This window comes from Gopherus flavomarginatus, chromosome 10 (assembly GCF_025201925.1).
Source record: "Gopherus flavomarginatus isolate rGopFla2 chromosome 10, rGopFla2.mat.asm, whole genome shotgun sequence".
Lineage (NCBI taxonomy): Eukaryota > Metazoa > Chordata > Testudines > Testudinidae > Gopherus > Gopherus flavomarginatus.
This window is the reverse complement of record NC_066626.1, coordinates 35,948,353-35,963,926: the sequence shown is the minus strand read 5'-3', so window position 1 is coordinate 35,963,926 and position 15,574 is coordinate 35,948,353. Positions and strand designations below refer to the sequence as shown.

The 15,574-nt window shown below is 39.8% G+C and overlaps 1 protein-coding gene across 3 annotated transcripts in view; it reads left to right on the top strand.

Moving 5' to 3' along the window:
- The window catches only part of ITGA4 (integrin subunit alpha 4), a 56,915-nt gene that overhangs the window by 27,910 nt on the left and 13,431 nt on the right, over positions 1-15,574 (top strand). For all 3 annotated transcript variants that reach the window (XM_050916405.1, XM_050916406.1, XM_050916403.1), the window contains 5 exons: positions 2,539-2,693; positions 6,624-6,773; positions 8,033-8,109; positions 12,218-12,368; positions 14,807-14,905. In XM_050916405.1, the coding sequence (XP_050772362.1) occupies positions 2,539-2,693; positions 6,624-6,773; positions 8,033-8,109; positions 12,218-12,368; positions 14,807-14,905 (632 nt within the window). The remainder of the gene's footprint in view (positions 1-2,538; positions 2,694-6,623; positions 6,774-8,032; positions 8,110-12,217; positions 12,369-14,806; positions 14,906-15,574) is intronic.

The following is a 15,574-nucleotide window of genomic DNA, read 5'->3' as shown; positions in this document are numbered from 1 at the left end:
GGGGGTTCTGGGCTTGGATGCAGGGGGTAAGAGCTCTGGTTGGAGGTGCTGGCTCCAGGGTGGGGCTGCTGACGAGGGGGTTGGGATGCAGGAGGGTGCTCTGGGCTGGGACTGAGGGGTTTGGAGGGTGGGATGGGGATCAGTGCTGGGGCAGGGGCACGGGTGGGGTGGGGTGAGGGCTCTGGCTGGGGGTGCGGGCTCTGCGGTGGGGCCAGAAAAGAGGAGTTCAGAGGGTGGAGCAGAAGGTTGAGAGGTTGAGGTGCGGGGGCAGACATGGGGGGAGGTGAGGTCTTTGGCTGGGGGTGTGAGTTCTTGGATGGGGCTGGAGATGAGGGAGTTGGGATGCAGGAGGGTGCTCTGGGTTGGGACTGGGGTTTGGAGGGTGGAAGGGGGATCAAGGCTGGGGCAGGGGTTGGGGAATGGGAGAGGCTCAAGGGTGTAGGCTCTGGGCGGTGCTTACCTTAAGCAGCTCCCGGAAGCAGCGGCACATCCCCTCTCCGTCTCCTACACAGAGGCGCAGCCAGGCAGGTTTGTGCGCTGCCCCATTCACAGGCACTGCCCCTGCAGCCCCATTGGCTGCAGTTGCTGGCCAATGGGAGCTGTGGGGACAGCGTGTGGAGTCCCCTGGCTGCGCCTCCACGTAGGAACTGGAGGGGGGACATGCCGCTGCTTCGTGAGCCGCAGCATGAGCTCGCGGAGTGGCCCCCAACTCCGCTTCCCAGCAGGAGCTCAAGGGATGGATTAAATTAGCTGGCAGGCTGTAGTTTGCCCACACCTGCTAAAGAAGCTCAATCAATTTAGTGTATCTAAGAGAAACTTAAGAGGTGGTTTGATCCTGGTTTACTGGTCCCTGCATGGGGAATAGATTTCTGATAGTAGATGGGCTTTTAATCTGCAGAAAAAGGTGTAACAAGATCCAATGGTTGGAAGCTGAAGCTAGACAAATTCAGAGAAGAAATAATGCACTGTTTTGTAATAGCTAGGATAGTTAACTATCCTCAACAACTTATTTTGTGATGTGGTAAATTCTCTATCGCTTGAAGTCTTAAAATCAAGACTGGATGTTTTTCTAAAAGATATGCTATATCTCAAGCACAGGCCATAGGCTTGATGCAGAAATTACTGGATGAGGTTCTTTGACCTGTTTTATGCAGAAGATCAGATTAGATCATTATAATGATCCCTTCCGGCTTAAAATCTATGAATATTTCATTAGCTACATTATGACTAAAAGAAGTTGTACACATTATATCGGAGGGGCAACCCTCTAGTTAAGGTTATAACTAGTTTTCTATTAATATGCCTGAATTTTTACCCTCAAATCATCTAAACAAATAAAAGCTGTATAAATTTTATCATAAGTGGTAGCAGAGTTGCTAGAGAATTTTTGAGAAAACTTGTAACTAATCAGGAAAACTCCTTTTGAGATATGAGAGGTTAAAAAATCTATACAGTTTTCAGAAAAATCAAAATTTTTAATTTTGGGGGCGGGTGGGGTGAAAATGGCTATCTCCATAATAGGATGGTCTAGAGACTCTAAATTTGTTTTATTCTTCTATTCTCATTGAGAATTTGAGTGTTCAGGATAATTTACATTATTTATTTGGATTGATCATTTCAAAATACCAAAATAAATAAACTCCAAACTTTCTAAGGCCCACCTCTGAGCCATCATACTTCTCCTGAGTTTAAGCAACTTTGTAAATCCTTAGCAGTACCAGCTAGGTTAAAGGACATAGCAGAATTGTCTATGTTAAAGTTCGTAAAGAAGTACAAAGGCAAAGCAGTGTAATGGGGGTGAGGGTAGAACTTTGAATTGCTAAACTTTGTACCTGTCACTGCTTCATAAGGACAAGGGCTCCAATCCAAACTCCTTCCCATCTGCCAAAAATGCTTCCTGGTCTAGCATGAAAAAGTGCTTCACTTACTTTCCTAACCTTCCTTCGTTCACATAGTGCATCTGCGACGCTGTGTTTCACCTTGTATAGGGACCCACAAAACCTAGTGCCAGATTTGTGTGAAAATTGCCATGCCCAAGGTCAGTTTGATTTAATCCTGGATTTTCACATTGGAGGCAAGTAGGAAATTAGTGAAGGACAAATATCAGTATTCAGTGAAGATCCATACTAGCTGACCAGCGGTAACATTTTATCTAAATATAAAAACAATACACCAAAATCAGCAACTCCATTGATTTCAGTGGTGCCACGGGCTCCTATCAGGGATGAGTTTGGCTCTGTGAGTCAGAAGGGAAATAATAAATTTAAGAGAACACGTTATGTATCTGCATACATAAGTTTTCTTTAAAAATTGTGAAGTTATTTTTTCCTTTAAATTATAGCTTTGTGTGTATTCCCAAGGGTTCAAAAATACATTTAACATGATGCTCTTTAGAGCATTTTGAGACAGACATTATGTATCCAGCAGACTGCATTTGTAAGTGATGAGCTATAACTCCTATAATAAATTAGTGAAAATAAACATGTTTCAAATATATTTTGTAAAAAGCTTTTACTTACTTGTTTTTTAATCTTGCAGTACTGCTTTATGACCTAAGTGTAGATGTAAGCAGAAAAACAAACACTCCTGCAAGATTTTACTTTTCTTCTAATGGAACATCAGATATGGTCTCAGGAAGTATGGAGATTTACAATAGCAATGTTACCTGCAAAAGTCATCTGGCATTTTTGAAGGTAATGTAATCTTTAGTATCTATTTTGTTTAATACAGTAACATTGTCATATGTGTAAGGGACAAACCTTCCTACTTTTTAAAAAAGTCTTTACATAGTCTATTTTTGATACCCTCACAGAAATTAAAAAATAAAATGTCTGTCCTAACAGATCATAACTTTGTCCATTAAGTAAATGTTGAATCACACACACACACACACACACACTTTTCCACCCTTTGCTGCTTAATGGATAAGTCAATGCGACTGTCTTGATTTTTCTTCATGCGTGCCACCATTGCTAATGTCAGCAGGAATGTGTACCTATTAACATTTATGCAGATGTCTCCACTAGGAGAATATAGGCATTCATATATTTGGGGTGATAGTAGGATTTAAAAAATCTTGGTAAATATTTTTACCATTTCAACCATATTTTAGGGAAGAGAGAGCAAAAGACAGATGGCAAACTTGGTGGCTACTGAGAAGATATTGCACAGATTCACTATAGGTGCAAGAGAATCCTATATGTCAACATCTGATCAGTAGTGCTGAGCCGACTCAACAAATTACTGAAATTGTGTATTTAGACAGACTAGGATTTAGGGTTGTGCTGGTAAAATTTTGTGGGCCACGCTGCGATTTGATTTTTGTCTAATATTTTTGTTTACAAATTTTAGTTTTGTTAGTAACATTTTCAAATTGAACTTTAATTATTAACTAACTTGGCCAAAATCATCCCTGGTGAAACCAGCAGAGTTACACACAGGATAAATTTGTCTATTTGTCCACTTCTAAATTGATTTTATTTTTTCCTTTTGTCAGTAACCTAGTCCCAGATTTGGACCTTAGCGTCCAAAATATGGGGGTTAGCATGAAAACCTCCAAGCTTAGTTACCAGCTTGGACCTGGTACTGCTGCCACCACCCAAAAAATTAGAGTGTTTTGAGGCACTCTGGTCCCCACAAAAACCTTCCCTTGGGACCCCAAGACCCAAATCCCTTGAGTCTCACAACAAAGGGAAATAAATCTTTTCCCTTCCCCCCTCCAGGTGCTCCTGGAGAGATACACAGAAGCAACCTCCGTGAATCTAAGCAGAGGGAGTCCACCCTCTCTAATTCCAGTCCTGGAAACAAAAGCACTTCCCTCTTCACCCAGAGGGAACGCAAAGTCAGGCTAGTAAATCTAACACACACAGATTCCCCCCGGACTTCTTCCTCCCACCAATTCCCTGGTGAGCTGCAGACTCAATTCCCCTGGAGTTCCTCACTAAAGAAAAACTCCAACAGGTCTTAAAAGAAAGCTTTATATAAAAAAAGAAAGAAAAATACATACAAATGGTCTCTCTGTATTAAGGTGACAAATACAGGGTCAATTGCTTAAAAGAAATATGAATAAACAGCCTTATTCAAAAAGAATACAATTCAAAGCACTCCAGTAACTATAGACATGTAAATACAAAAGAACATATAAATCCCTATCTGATCTTTGGTACTTACAACTGGGAAACAGAAGATTAGAAAGCAGGAAACGGAAATCGCTTCTCATCCGAGAGAGCATACAGGCAGAAGACAAAGAACTCAGACACAAACTTCCCTCCACCCAGAGTTGAAAAAATCCTGTTTCCTGATTGGTCCTCTGGTCAGGTGCTTCAGGTTACTTTTTTTTCAGGTGAAAGAGACATTAACCCTTAGCTATTTGTTTATGACACCTTTTAATATATACGTTGGTGTATCCTGACTCTGCTTTCAATATCTACAGAATGTTTGCCTAAATTTAAATAATTTGTATGATTTACGTATGTAAATAATTTTGCATAAATTGCAGTAGGAGTAGCTGCTCCCTAGCTGCTGCAGCATACAGCACTCCTAGTACTCTTAGTAAGGGGGAAAGAAAGGGAGCACTAGGCTGTGCATCAACACTTGCAGAATCTGATCGGCTGATGACTCCCATTCTTCCACCTTCTGGGAAAGAGCAGCCTATCAAAAGGGACTTCTCCATAGGCGAGGGTTCTTGTGGCAGAACTGTAGCAGCTATCAGGGAATAACTGTGCAGTCAGCAGGTCCATACACCACCATAGGAAATGGGTGCCACATCACCAGGTGATTTCTGTTCCCTCCCAGAGATCCGAGATTGCCTGTATAGATCCACGTGATAGCTTATAAGGCTTTTGGACCCAGGTCTTTAGGCAAGAGTGAGCAGAAGCACAGGTTAGTGCTCAGGTGGCAATACATAAATCAAGACTTGGCCAAGCTTAGTAAGACTCGTGGTAATCATCATCAGCTGATCATCTGGCTGGTTCTGAAGCCCAGAAAAAGGGCTGAGCCCACCAGCCAAAAGCCTGGTTGCCCAGTCATCTAGTCCAGATCTGCATTTAGAATAGTTTATTTGCTATATATAATTGCATGAAGATAAAGGTTTCATCAGGCGAGAGCTACATAGGAATTTTGTGGGTGGTACAACATAGATAAGCATATTATAATATTTAGTCCTAACTTTGCATTGAGCCAGATTCTGCCACCCTTACTCACACTGAATAGTACTTTACTTCTCAAGTAGATCTGTTGAATTCAGTGGATCTGGTCCTATTCAGCGTACAGAAGAGTGGCAGACTGTAGTCCATTGGTAATAGCACACATGTGACGTGATCTTAGTGAGACCGTCCATATTTGACATCACAGGACTCTTAGTCTATGGAATACAATATGCTCTGGATATGTATGCATTGTCTGTGTGTGTGAAGTGCTCTGATATTGTTTTATCCTCAGGTTAACATAGAGAAACCTAAAGGTGATTTAAGATTTATATTAAAACTTTTCACAGTTATCATATTTCAATTAAAACATGTAATAGATAAACTATACATAGTATACTAACATGCATGCTTATTTTGTCATTTATTTTGTGATTATATATAATTGATCTCATGTAAACTTTTCCCATAATACTCCATTTCCTTTTAAATACTTTAGTAGTAATATCAAGACTGCCTCCATCACCTCACTGAGTCTTCTATGTCTGCATGAAGCTGTTAAAGTTATCTAAGTGTGAATGTCTGTCAAGTACAGTCCTTACAGGATAGCATGTACATTTTATATATTTTGAGTAAAGAATAATTAATAGCTAATTAGTATAATGAAAGTAATGCAGAGAAGACCTTGTGGAAAATTGTGTATTAGATAACATGTGATTTGGTGAAAGAAAGCTTGTAGATAAGAATTAGTGCAGTGGACATGTGGAGGGACAATCAGTGGCTGTCTATCTCAGATACCTAGGGAATAATTTAATCAAGTTTGCTATTGTAAAACTCAGTGCTTCAAGCTGTTCAGTTTTCACAAGTAGGTAACTTGGGATTTGGGCTTTGGTTTGTGGCATTCCTACATGGTCAAGGTTTAATGTTGAAGTTATGATTTATTGAGCAGTTTAATCATCTTAATGCCGAGTACAAAATATAAAGGCAGGGGAACCCCCTCTCTCTGTCCCAGCTCCATACCCTATTAAGTGGACCCGTAGACTTCTCAGAAATACCTGATCCATTGTGCCTGCCTGGGTTTGTCCCATTCGTCCATTGCCCTTCTGCTTCACCTACCCTTACTTGGAAAATGCAAAATTACTAAACTGGGACCATAAATATTTTAAAATAAAACAGTCAGCCTGGTGCCAAATAAAATGCTGTTGGGTCTTCAACCAAATAAAGTTTCAATTAACAATTGTTGTTTAATCATAAAATACACTCTTCAGTTATGAAGTGACTGCTCTCATCATTGTTCTGAAAATTAGCACAGAAGTCTTGGAGAAATAGGGAAGAAAAAGGTATATTCAAGGAAGAAGATTTCATTTCTGTGGTTTAAGAAGTGGTCGTATATATGAAAATAGAGATAAACTTGCAGTGTTTTCTTTATATACATGGCTGTTTTATATGATTAACTCATTAGGTTTCCAATTTTCATAGAAAGATGTAAGGGATATCCTGACTCCTATACACATTGAAGCAACTTATCATCTTGGGCACCACGTTCTAAGGAGAAGAAGTGTGGAGGAATTCCCACCACTTGAACCAGTTCTTCAGCAGAGGAAAGAAAAAGACATTATTAAAAACAAGGTTAAGATATGGATATTTGTGTCTGAACTTCAACAAAATGAATACCCATTGTAAATCATTATCTTAAGCAAATTTCACACAGTGCTGTGTAACTAAGGAATGCATTTTCTGAATTGGTGTCTAGATCTCTTGGTGACAGGGACATTAAAAATGCCTTGATTTTATTAAATAAATCAGTAGGCTAAAACTAGAGTGCTAAGTTTTGTCTAAAGGATGCATTGCTTACAGAACCTATATTTAGTTTGTATTTTATATTTTTTACTCTAATGGTACGTATGAATTGGCACAGGATTATCCTGAAGTATGTAATTATCTCTTATTAATTATATTCTCATTGTTTTAGGTATATTGGTATTAGTACTAGACATTTTCTTCTAGTTTCACATGATCTGCTGAGTCAAATCCCAGCATGAATTTCGTGTTAGATACCCAGTACACTGCTTACGTTAATTTATACTCCATTATTTCCACAAAGTTGATGACGTATGTGTTATCTGGAGCTACTCCCAAGTTTTCAAGTATAGTGACTGGAAAAACCATACATTAAAGTACCATAACTAAACTATTTCCCTCCCCTTCCCTTTCCCCCAGGAGCAAAAGTCAAAGTGTTCTTATGATTTGTAATTGGTATAATTAAATAACACTATTCTGACTGCCCAACAATAATAAGTTTCACAAATTCAAAATAAAATTGACAGCCAGAATGTTGAGATGCCTACTTGTGCTGTCCAGCTCAGCTTTCCATTTCTGGACCCACGTACAGTTTAAACAACAGAGAACCTTGCTGCGTGCCATACTTCAATACAGTGACATACACTTAGTCTGCAGAACTTCAGTAACCACAGCACTGACACAACCAACTCACAGCACTACTGTCAGAGAAACCTAATATCACATAGGCAGTTTTTACTGAGATAAACTGTGTAGCCAGGGTAGCTGTGTAGGACGCTACAGAACTGTCCCAGGAACTTCAGGCCCCTAAAATGCTTTGTCCTTGCATGTACCTTTTAGAATTGGCTGATCGTATCTCTGTTGGCCCAAGAATGAGACACTTAGTGTGAGACAGAATGCTGTGTCTGTTATGTGGCCAGAGAAATGGCAAGTCACACCTGATTTAGCTTCTCCTTCAGTAGCAAGGGCTATTGGGCACTCACAATGCTTTGTTAATAACGTGTTGATACATGCATTAGAATTACTTTGTACCTCTTACTCTGTACATACTGTTTTGAAATATTTTCATTTTTGTCATCTCTTCACAGATGGTATTTGCAAGATTTTGTTCCCGAGAAAACTGTTCTGCTGACTTGAATGTTTCTGGAAAACTTGCATTTCCAAAGTGAGTACAATATGACTTCTGTCTGCTAAATGAGATTAAGTTGGGCTTTATGTATCTAATTTAGTTTTCCTTGCTATCTAGGTAAAATTAATTTGCAAAAGTAGACTATGAATTCCCTAAGCAAACATTACAGGAATAAAAATTAGTTTCCAATTAAAGATTATTAAACAAACAACCTTTCAGAAAGTATAACAGTAATGTATTTTATACATAAGAACAGTTCTTTTTCAATTATACTCAAGATAGCATTTTGTTGTCCATAAAAATAAACTTCTGAATTTCTAATTCAGATGTACTGATATATATATAACTCACTGCACATCCAAAACTTAGACCCCTTTTTAACTGACAAGAATTAAACTGTTTCTCCTGCTGTTATGACAGTACTGTACTTGCAATGTACAAAAGGAAATACTTCATTTTTGTGCTAACAGATTGCTATATTTACTTTTTGAATTATGAAATAAGAAAAAAGAACTACTTAAAAATATTCGCTGTACAGTTTAACACTAATGATTGAGGCACCAGATGGTTGGGCATTGTATGGTTTGGATTCTTTTCCCCTAGATATATTAGCTTGCATTTTCCAAGCTGAATTTAATTTTATAACTTTTCACCCATGTTTCTAATCTCTTTAGGTCCTCTGTAGCATTTCTTGGTCCACACAGGTGTTTGCAGCTCCTGCCAATTTGCTATCGTCCTTAAATTTCATTATCATGCTAGACTATTAATTTTATTTAAATGTCATGACAGTTCATTAAGACTGGATCTCTGCAGAACTAAACACTCTTCCTCTATGCTATCATTACCCTTTATAGTCCTTCAGCTAGTTTTCAATTCATGTGACAGCGTTCCTACCCAATGTGATTTGAATTCTTTTTTTGAGTAAGGCCTTGGCTACACTGGCGCTTTACAGCGCAGCAACTTTCTCGCTCAGGGGTGTGAAAAAACACACCCTTGAGCGCAGCAAGTTACAGCACTGCAAAGCGCCAGTGTAAACAGTGCCCCAGCGCTGCAAGCTAATCCCCACCGGGAGGTGGAGTATGTGCAGCGCTGGGAGAGCTCTCTCCCAGCGCTGGCGCCGTGACCACACTTGCACTTCAAAGCGCTGCTGCAGGAGCGCTCCCGCGGCAGCGCTTTGGAGTTTCGAGTGTAGCCAAGCACTAAGATTTTAAAAGATCTGTTCATGCCATCTCCCCCCTCCTCTCCCCAAGTATAAAAGCATAAAAATGGCCATACTGGGTCAGACCAATAGTTCACCTAACCCAGTATCCTGTCTTCACACAGTGACCAATGCCAGAAACTTCAGAGGGAATGAACAGAACAGGGCAATTATTGCATGATCCATCCCCTGTTGTCCTGTCCCAGCATCAAGCAGTCACCAGACTTAAGGACACACACAGCATGGGGCTGAATTCATGACCATCTGTCTCACCAACAGTAGTTGGTTCAGTAGAAGGTATTACCTCACCCATCTTGTCACTCCAATATCCTGGGACTGACATGGCTACAACAACACTGCATACATCTTGGGTAATAGCCATAGATGGACCTATCCTCCATGAACTTATCTAATTCTTTTTTGAACCCAGTAATACTTTTGGCCTTCACAACATCCCTTGGCAGTGAATTCCACAGGTTGACTATGTGTGGTATGAAGAAGTACTTCCTTTTGTTTGTTTTTATTTTAAATCTGCTGCCCATTAGTTTCATTGAGTTTTATGATTAGAACCTGGCATCAGTGTCTCTTTGCAAACCCTGAGGGCTGAGAAAATTTATCTGCTGCATATCCCTGATACAACATGGAAATAGCTGCCTGATTAAATGTTTTTTTTTGTTTTATGAATATTCAGCTTTTTACAGGTCCTATTGAATTGAGCTGCTAGTTTCATCTTGTAAAACAGGTTCTCAAACTGGGGGTCAGGACCCCTCATGGGGTCGTGAGATTATTACATGGGGGGTCACGAGCTGTCAGCCCCCACCCTGGACCGCACTTTGCATCCACCATTTATAATGGTGTTGAATCTATTTAAAATTGTTTTTAATTTATAAGGGGAGGTTACACTCAGAGGCTTGCTGTGTGAAAGGGGTCACCAGTACAAAAGTTTGAGAACCACTGTTGTAAAACATCTTAAAATGGTACATAAATAATACTATAATCATGTTGTTTTGATTAATGACTCCTATGTGATTCTGGGCACAAGCTTTTGAGTCTTCATGGATTTCATAGTAAGATTCTTCTTCCTTCCTTCAACCATTTTCGTAGGCTTTAAGATAGCACTGCTTGAAAAATTTTGCATTTTTCTAATGCAAAGAATTTGGAGTATTTTCACTAGCATTAATACAAGTTAAGCAGGTTTATAAATACTATTACATTTTACAGGATGGAAATAGAGTACAAGAATTTGTACCATCTTTTTCAACCAAAATAAATAGGCTACATATCCTGATAAAGTGTGAAATATCACCTTAAATTACTTTTTGCCCTAGTATCTTGATTAAAAACTGGTTAGCTGTGAAGCATTAATTTATTTTGTCTAGACAGAATGCATTCATTATCCAGGAACAGCAAAGCAAATGCTTTATTGAAAAAATAAAAAGACAAATGTCTCCTAAATGAATGGAATTGTACAGGGGTTGTCACTGAAATACTTCACTTGAGTCTTGTCCTTTACTTCTTGGGTTATGGTTCAGCACTAACTTGTTTTGTTTCTATTGCTTAGATTCTGGTCTGCTCTATAAATTTCAAATATGCATTATGCATATTTTAATGAAGAATGAAATATGATTACCAGGGAAAAGCTCTAGTTCAGCTTTGCCACACTCCCAGATGTGCACCTGGTGCTTTATTGCACTTATGTACTAAGCTTGTGGGCATCTTTCTGACAGCACCTTGTTAATGAATCAAGTTGCAGTAAAATGTATACCAGGAAAAGAGCACAATAGCAAGTATGTAAATGTGGTAAAATAACTTTAAAAGGTAAAGTGAACTAGAAATCCAGCTACTGAAATGTTAACATTTGTGTTTCTCTTTAATTTGATGTTGTCTTGGAACCTAGCTGCTTATGCAGTGCTTTCACCTTCTGTTGCTTGTCTAAGTGCCAACTTCTTTCCCAGAGGTGTTCAGTGACTAATGTTTGGTTTCAAGCCAGAATATCTGATAAATGCCTATTTCTAGGCAGCTCTTCTGCAAGTCTTAATTAAACTTTAATGTCAAACTGAAGTTTACTTTTAGAACCGTAGATGCCTTCACTTGTAACACGATTATAAAACACTAGGTAAAACATAAAGTAGGCATGTTCACTCACCTGCCTTTTGTCCTGTTTCACATTAACTCAGTCCCATACCTCAATTGAAAGCTGAAGACTGCAGCCTTATTTGGCACATAGGGATATAAATACAAGGTTTTAATCATAAACATTTCCCTGTGTTCAAAAAAATCGATAATGCAGATCTCAATAGCAGGCAGAGAAAAATCCAACTAGTGAGACCAGAAACTCTCAACCATACATAAACATTAAAATTTATGCACATATTTATTGCCCTGTTGGAATGTTTCCTTAATAAATTCAGTTGATATAGCCACCTCATTCTAATGTTCTCCATTTTGGGTGAAATTCTCCTCTATGCAGAAGGCCTGTCAAGCCTTAACTTGAGGGCGTAAGTGGTGCATAGACCTCATATGGCTTCTGCACAGGAGTAACTTCCCCTTAGAGATGCTGAAGCAGGAGGACATTCTTCTACATCTCGGTCTGGGACAAGAGCTAGCAGAAGAGTAAGCAGCACTCCTTACTAGTCATGCATCTCTGAACTAGCACTCCAATTACTCAGACTCTAAAAAGTGCAATACAAATGAAACGTTATTGTGGATTGAGTACTATTTAAATAGTGGAAGATTGATTTGCCTTCAGCTAGATGAGCAAATACCTATTTGACCAACAACCGCCAACTGGGCTTTGCAAATACGTTACCACATTGAAAGAGTTTTGCTTTTTTTTCCTTTTTCCAGATGCTCTCCTTTTTACTGAGGTCACTTGTCTCTGTACATGTTGTACATATCACTGGGTTTCTCATACAGTATAACATTTTAAATATATTATTTTTGTAGACCTCATGAAAAGAAAACATATCTTTCAGTTGGAAGTATGAAGACTTTACTCTTGAATATATCTCTGAGCAATGCTGGAGATGATGCATATGAAACTGCCCTCCACATCCAACTCCCTAAAGGTCTTTATTTTGTCAGAGTTCTAGAACTGGTAAGAATTGAAATTCGATGTCGTCATAATTCCTTGACCATTCTCACATTACTTGGACAGACTGTACAGCTATATCTACACTACAGCTGAGAACAAGCTTCCCAGCTGGGGAAGACAGACTCATGCTAGTGGGGTTAACCCTAGCACACTAAATGTAGCTGTGTGGATGTTGTAGCACAAGTGGAGGCTTGAGTTACCCACCTGAGCTCAGACCTATGGAATAGAGTTGACAAAACACCTCTAAGTAGGGAAAGCTGACAACACTCAAGATTTTCTGCTTAAAGCTTTAGTTAATCCATCCACAGAGTGGGCACAGTTTAATCAAATTAGCCATTTTTTTTATTTAATAGTAAAATATTGCAGTAAATGAACAAAATTAGTGACTTCAGAATGTATTTGGAAATACTAGTATTTCACCTCCCTCATAGATAAGACCTTACTAAATTCATGGCAGTGAAAAATCTGGTCTCCTCCATGAAATCCACTGGGGAGGGGCAGGACTGGGGGTGCCCTAGCTGGGACCCCTACCATGTGCTGGGCTTCTGGCTGCTAGTCCTGGTGGGGCTGGGGAGGGAAGGGACTTCCTCTTTATCTGCAGGGGCCACTCCCAGGACTGGGTCAGACCCACCTCTGGGAACATCCCCCAACTGCAGAAAGCTCCACACCCTCGTCCCACTTCCTGCCCCCACTGCTCTCCAGCTGCAGGTTGGAGGATCACTGCACAGTGAGCAGCTGCAGAGATTCTTGCTGCTGGAGGAGGGTCCCAGAGGTGGGTTTGCCCCAGCCCTGGGAGTGGCCCCTACAGGAGGAGAGAAAGTCCTGTCCTTCCCCAGCCCCACCAGCACTAGCACCTTGACCCTGGTGCACAGTTGGAGCCCCCCTCAGGGCATCCCCAGACAGCAGTGCCAGAACCAGGAGGGCCAGGGGACTTTTTAACATGAGCAAAATTTGTGGGGTAGGAGGTGGTTCTCCCCCCCTCTAACTGCAAGCCTCAGGTAGGCACAGAGCTCCTGGCAGCGCCACCCAAGGCTTGCAGTTTGGAGGGCAACGCCACCCCTGCCCCCAAAACTATGCCCATATTAAAAAGTGAGGAGCATGGCCCCTCCTGTTCCAGCGCTGGTGGCACTTCTACAAAGGTTCCAGGAATCCTTGCCCCTGGTCCTAGGCTCAGCACTTAGGAGTTGAAGGGGCCTTGAGCTAGCTGTGTGTGTTTGGTGGGGTGGGGAGAACCACAGTGCCCACATGACCACATGGCCCTGGGCGGTCACCCACCTGTAAGGCCAGCCCTGCCTCCCCAAAAAATGACCCCCCCCAATACCACATGACCCTGACATCTGTGCTGCCCAGCTCTGAAGGCAGTGCCTCCCAGCAGCAGCAGCGCAGAAGTAAAGGTGGCAGTACTGCAACCCCCTTACAATAGCTTTACGATCTTCCCACAAGCCTCTTTTGGGTCCGGACCACCTTGGTTATAATACCATAAAATTTCAGATTTAAATATCAGAAATTGTGCAATTGATTATTTTTAAAATTCTATGACCATCAAATTGACCAAAATGGACCGTGAATTTGGTAAGTCCCTATTCATAGTATCACAGAAATATAGGGACTTCAAGAGATAATCTAGTCCACTGGTTTTCAACCTGGGGTCCGCCGACTATATCAGCAAAGCGTTATCATTATCATAGAACACTAGTTTTCAACCTGTGGTCCACAGACCCCTGGGAGTCGGCCAGTGATGTCTAAGATTTCCAAAGGAGTCCATACCACTAGTCAAAATTTTTAGGGGTTTGCAAATGAAAAAGGGTTGAAAACCATTGATCTAGTGCATCCCTCCACACTGAGGCAGGACTAAGTGTACATGAATCTTTCCTGATAGATATTTGTCTATCCTGTTCTCCTGTTTTTAAAAACCTCCAGGGACTGATCCTTGAGCTGTTCTCAGGAGGTACAGAGCACCTTGTTGGATCAGGCCTTTTTTTTTTTTTTTTAATTATTTTTTTAAAGAAAGCTGGAGACTAATGGTAATCTTTCGAAGGAGATACAAAAATTCTTTCCCTCTAAATTCTTTTTATTATTTTGTTTAAAGAATTTACTTCTAAGATGTTTATACTGGACTTCTTATCTTTGAGAGGGTAATTTTAGACTTAAATAGGTTGACAATGTACTTGCAAAGTCAACTCATTAAGCAACAGAATATGAAGTAGTAATGAAATAATTTGATTGGTGCAAGGAATTGAGCAATATGGACTCATTGGACTAGTCAACTAGTAGCAGCAGAAATATTTTGTAAATTCCCTCTGGTGTTCGCTGAAGCAGTAAATACTCAAAGTGAAATTTTATGGCATATATGTAGCTTGAAATTTCTGAAATAACTTTGCTAAATGGTCATTAGATTCATCACCTAAAACTGTTACTGGTTTTTCATTCTTTAATTTTAGGAAGAAAAACAGATACATTGTGACATATCAGATAAGGAAGCTCATGCAGTGAGACTTGACTGCAGTGTTGGGTATTTATATGTAGATCATCTGTCAAAGGTAAAATAAACCTGAAATTATTAATCTTTAAAACTATGTCTTGTTTTATGAGCAAGTGCTTAAAAGTATGACTTGGAATGGGAAACTTTATATTACACACTCTACATAAGGTCTGCCAAAGCTAGAATGAAAATGTTCAACAAATAAATTATTGCTCACCTTTTTCTTCTCTATACCATATTCGCCATCATGATAAAGGAGAACCTGAACTTCTCATAGTCATAGACTTGAATGGGCACAGCTCTAGGAATAGTTTATTAACATTTTGTCAGATGTCTCATGACATCCCATTTCTTTTTGCTTTACTTCATTGAGGACACTATCCCCATTATTGCATTTATGGGAGGGTCTGAGTTTCTGTTAACAAATCAAAGTTGAAATATCGCACTGAGACACCGAGGACAAGATATACACAACAGAATGCAGTTTATTGTGCCTAAGTAGACACTTTGTAGGTATGCCAGTGTTTTTCTTTAAAATAATAATAATAAAAACCCTTCATTTCCATTATCAAGAAATTAGCCTTCTACAATTTATTTGAAACAATGCATTCAAATCAAATTAGTTATTACAATGTATCGAGCAGGCATATCATACATATTGTAATCGTGCTCAATTTATGGTGCACTGTACCAAGAAAAGTCATTTGAACGTTACTTTTCTAGTTTT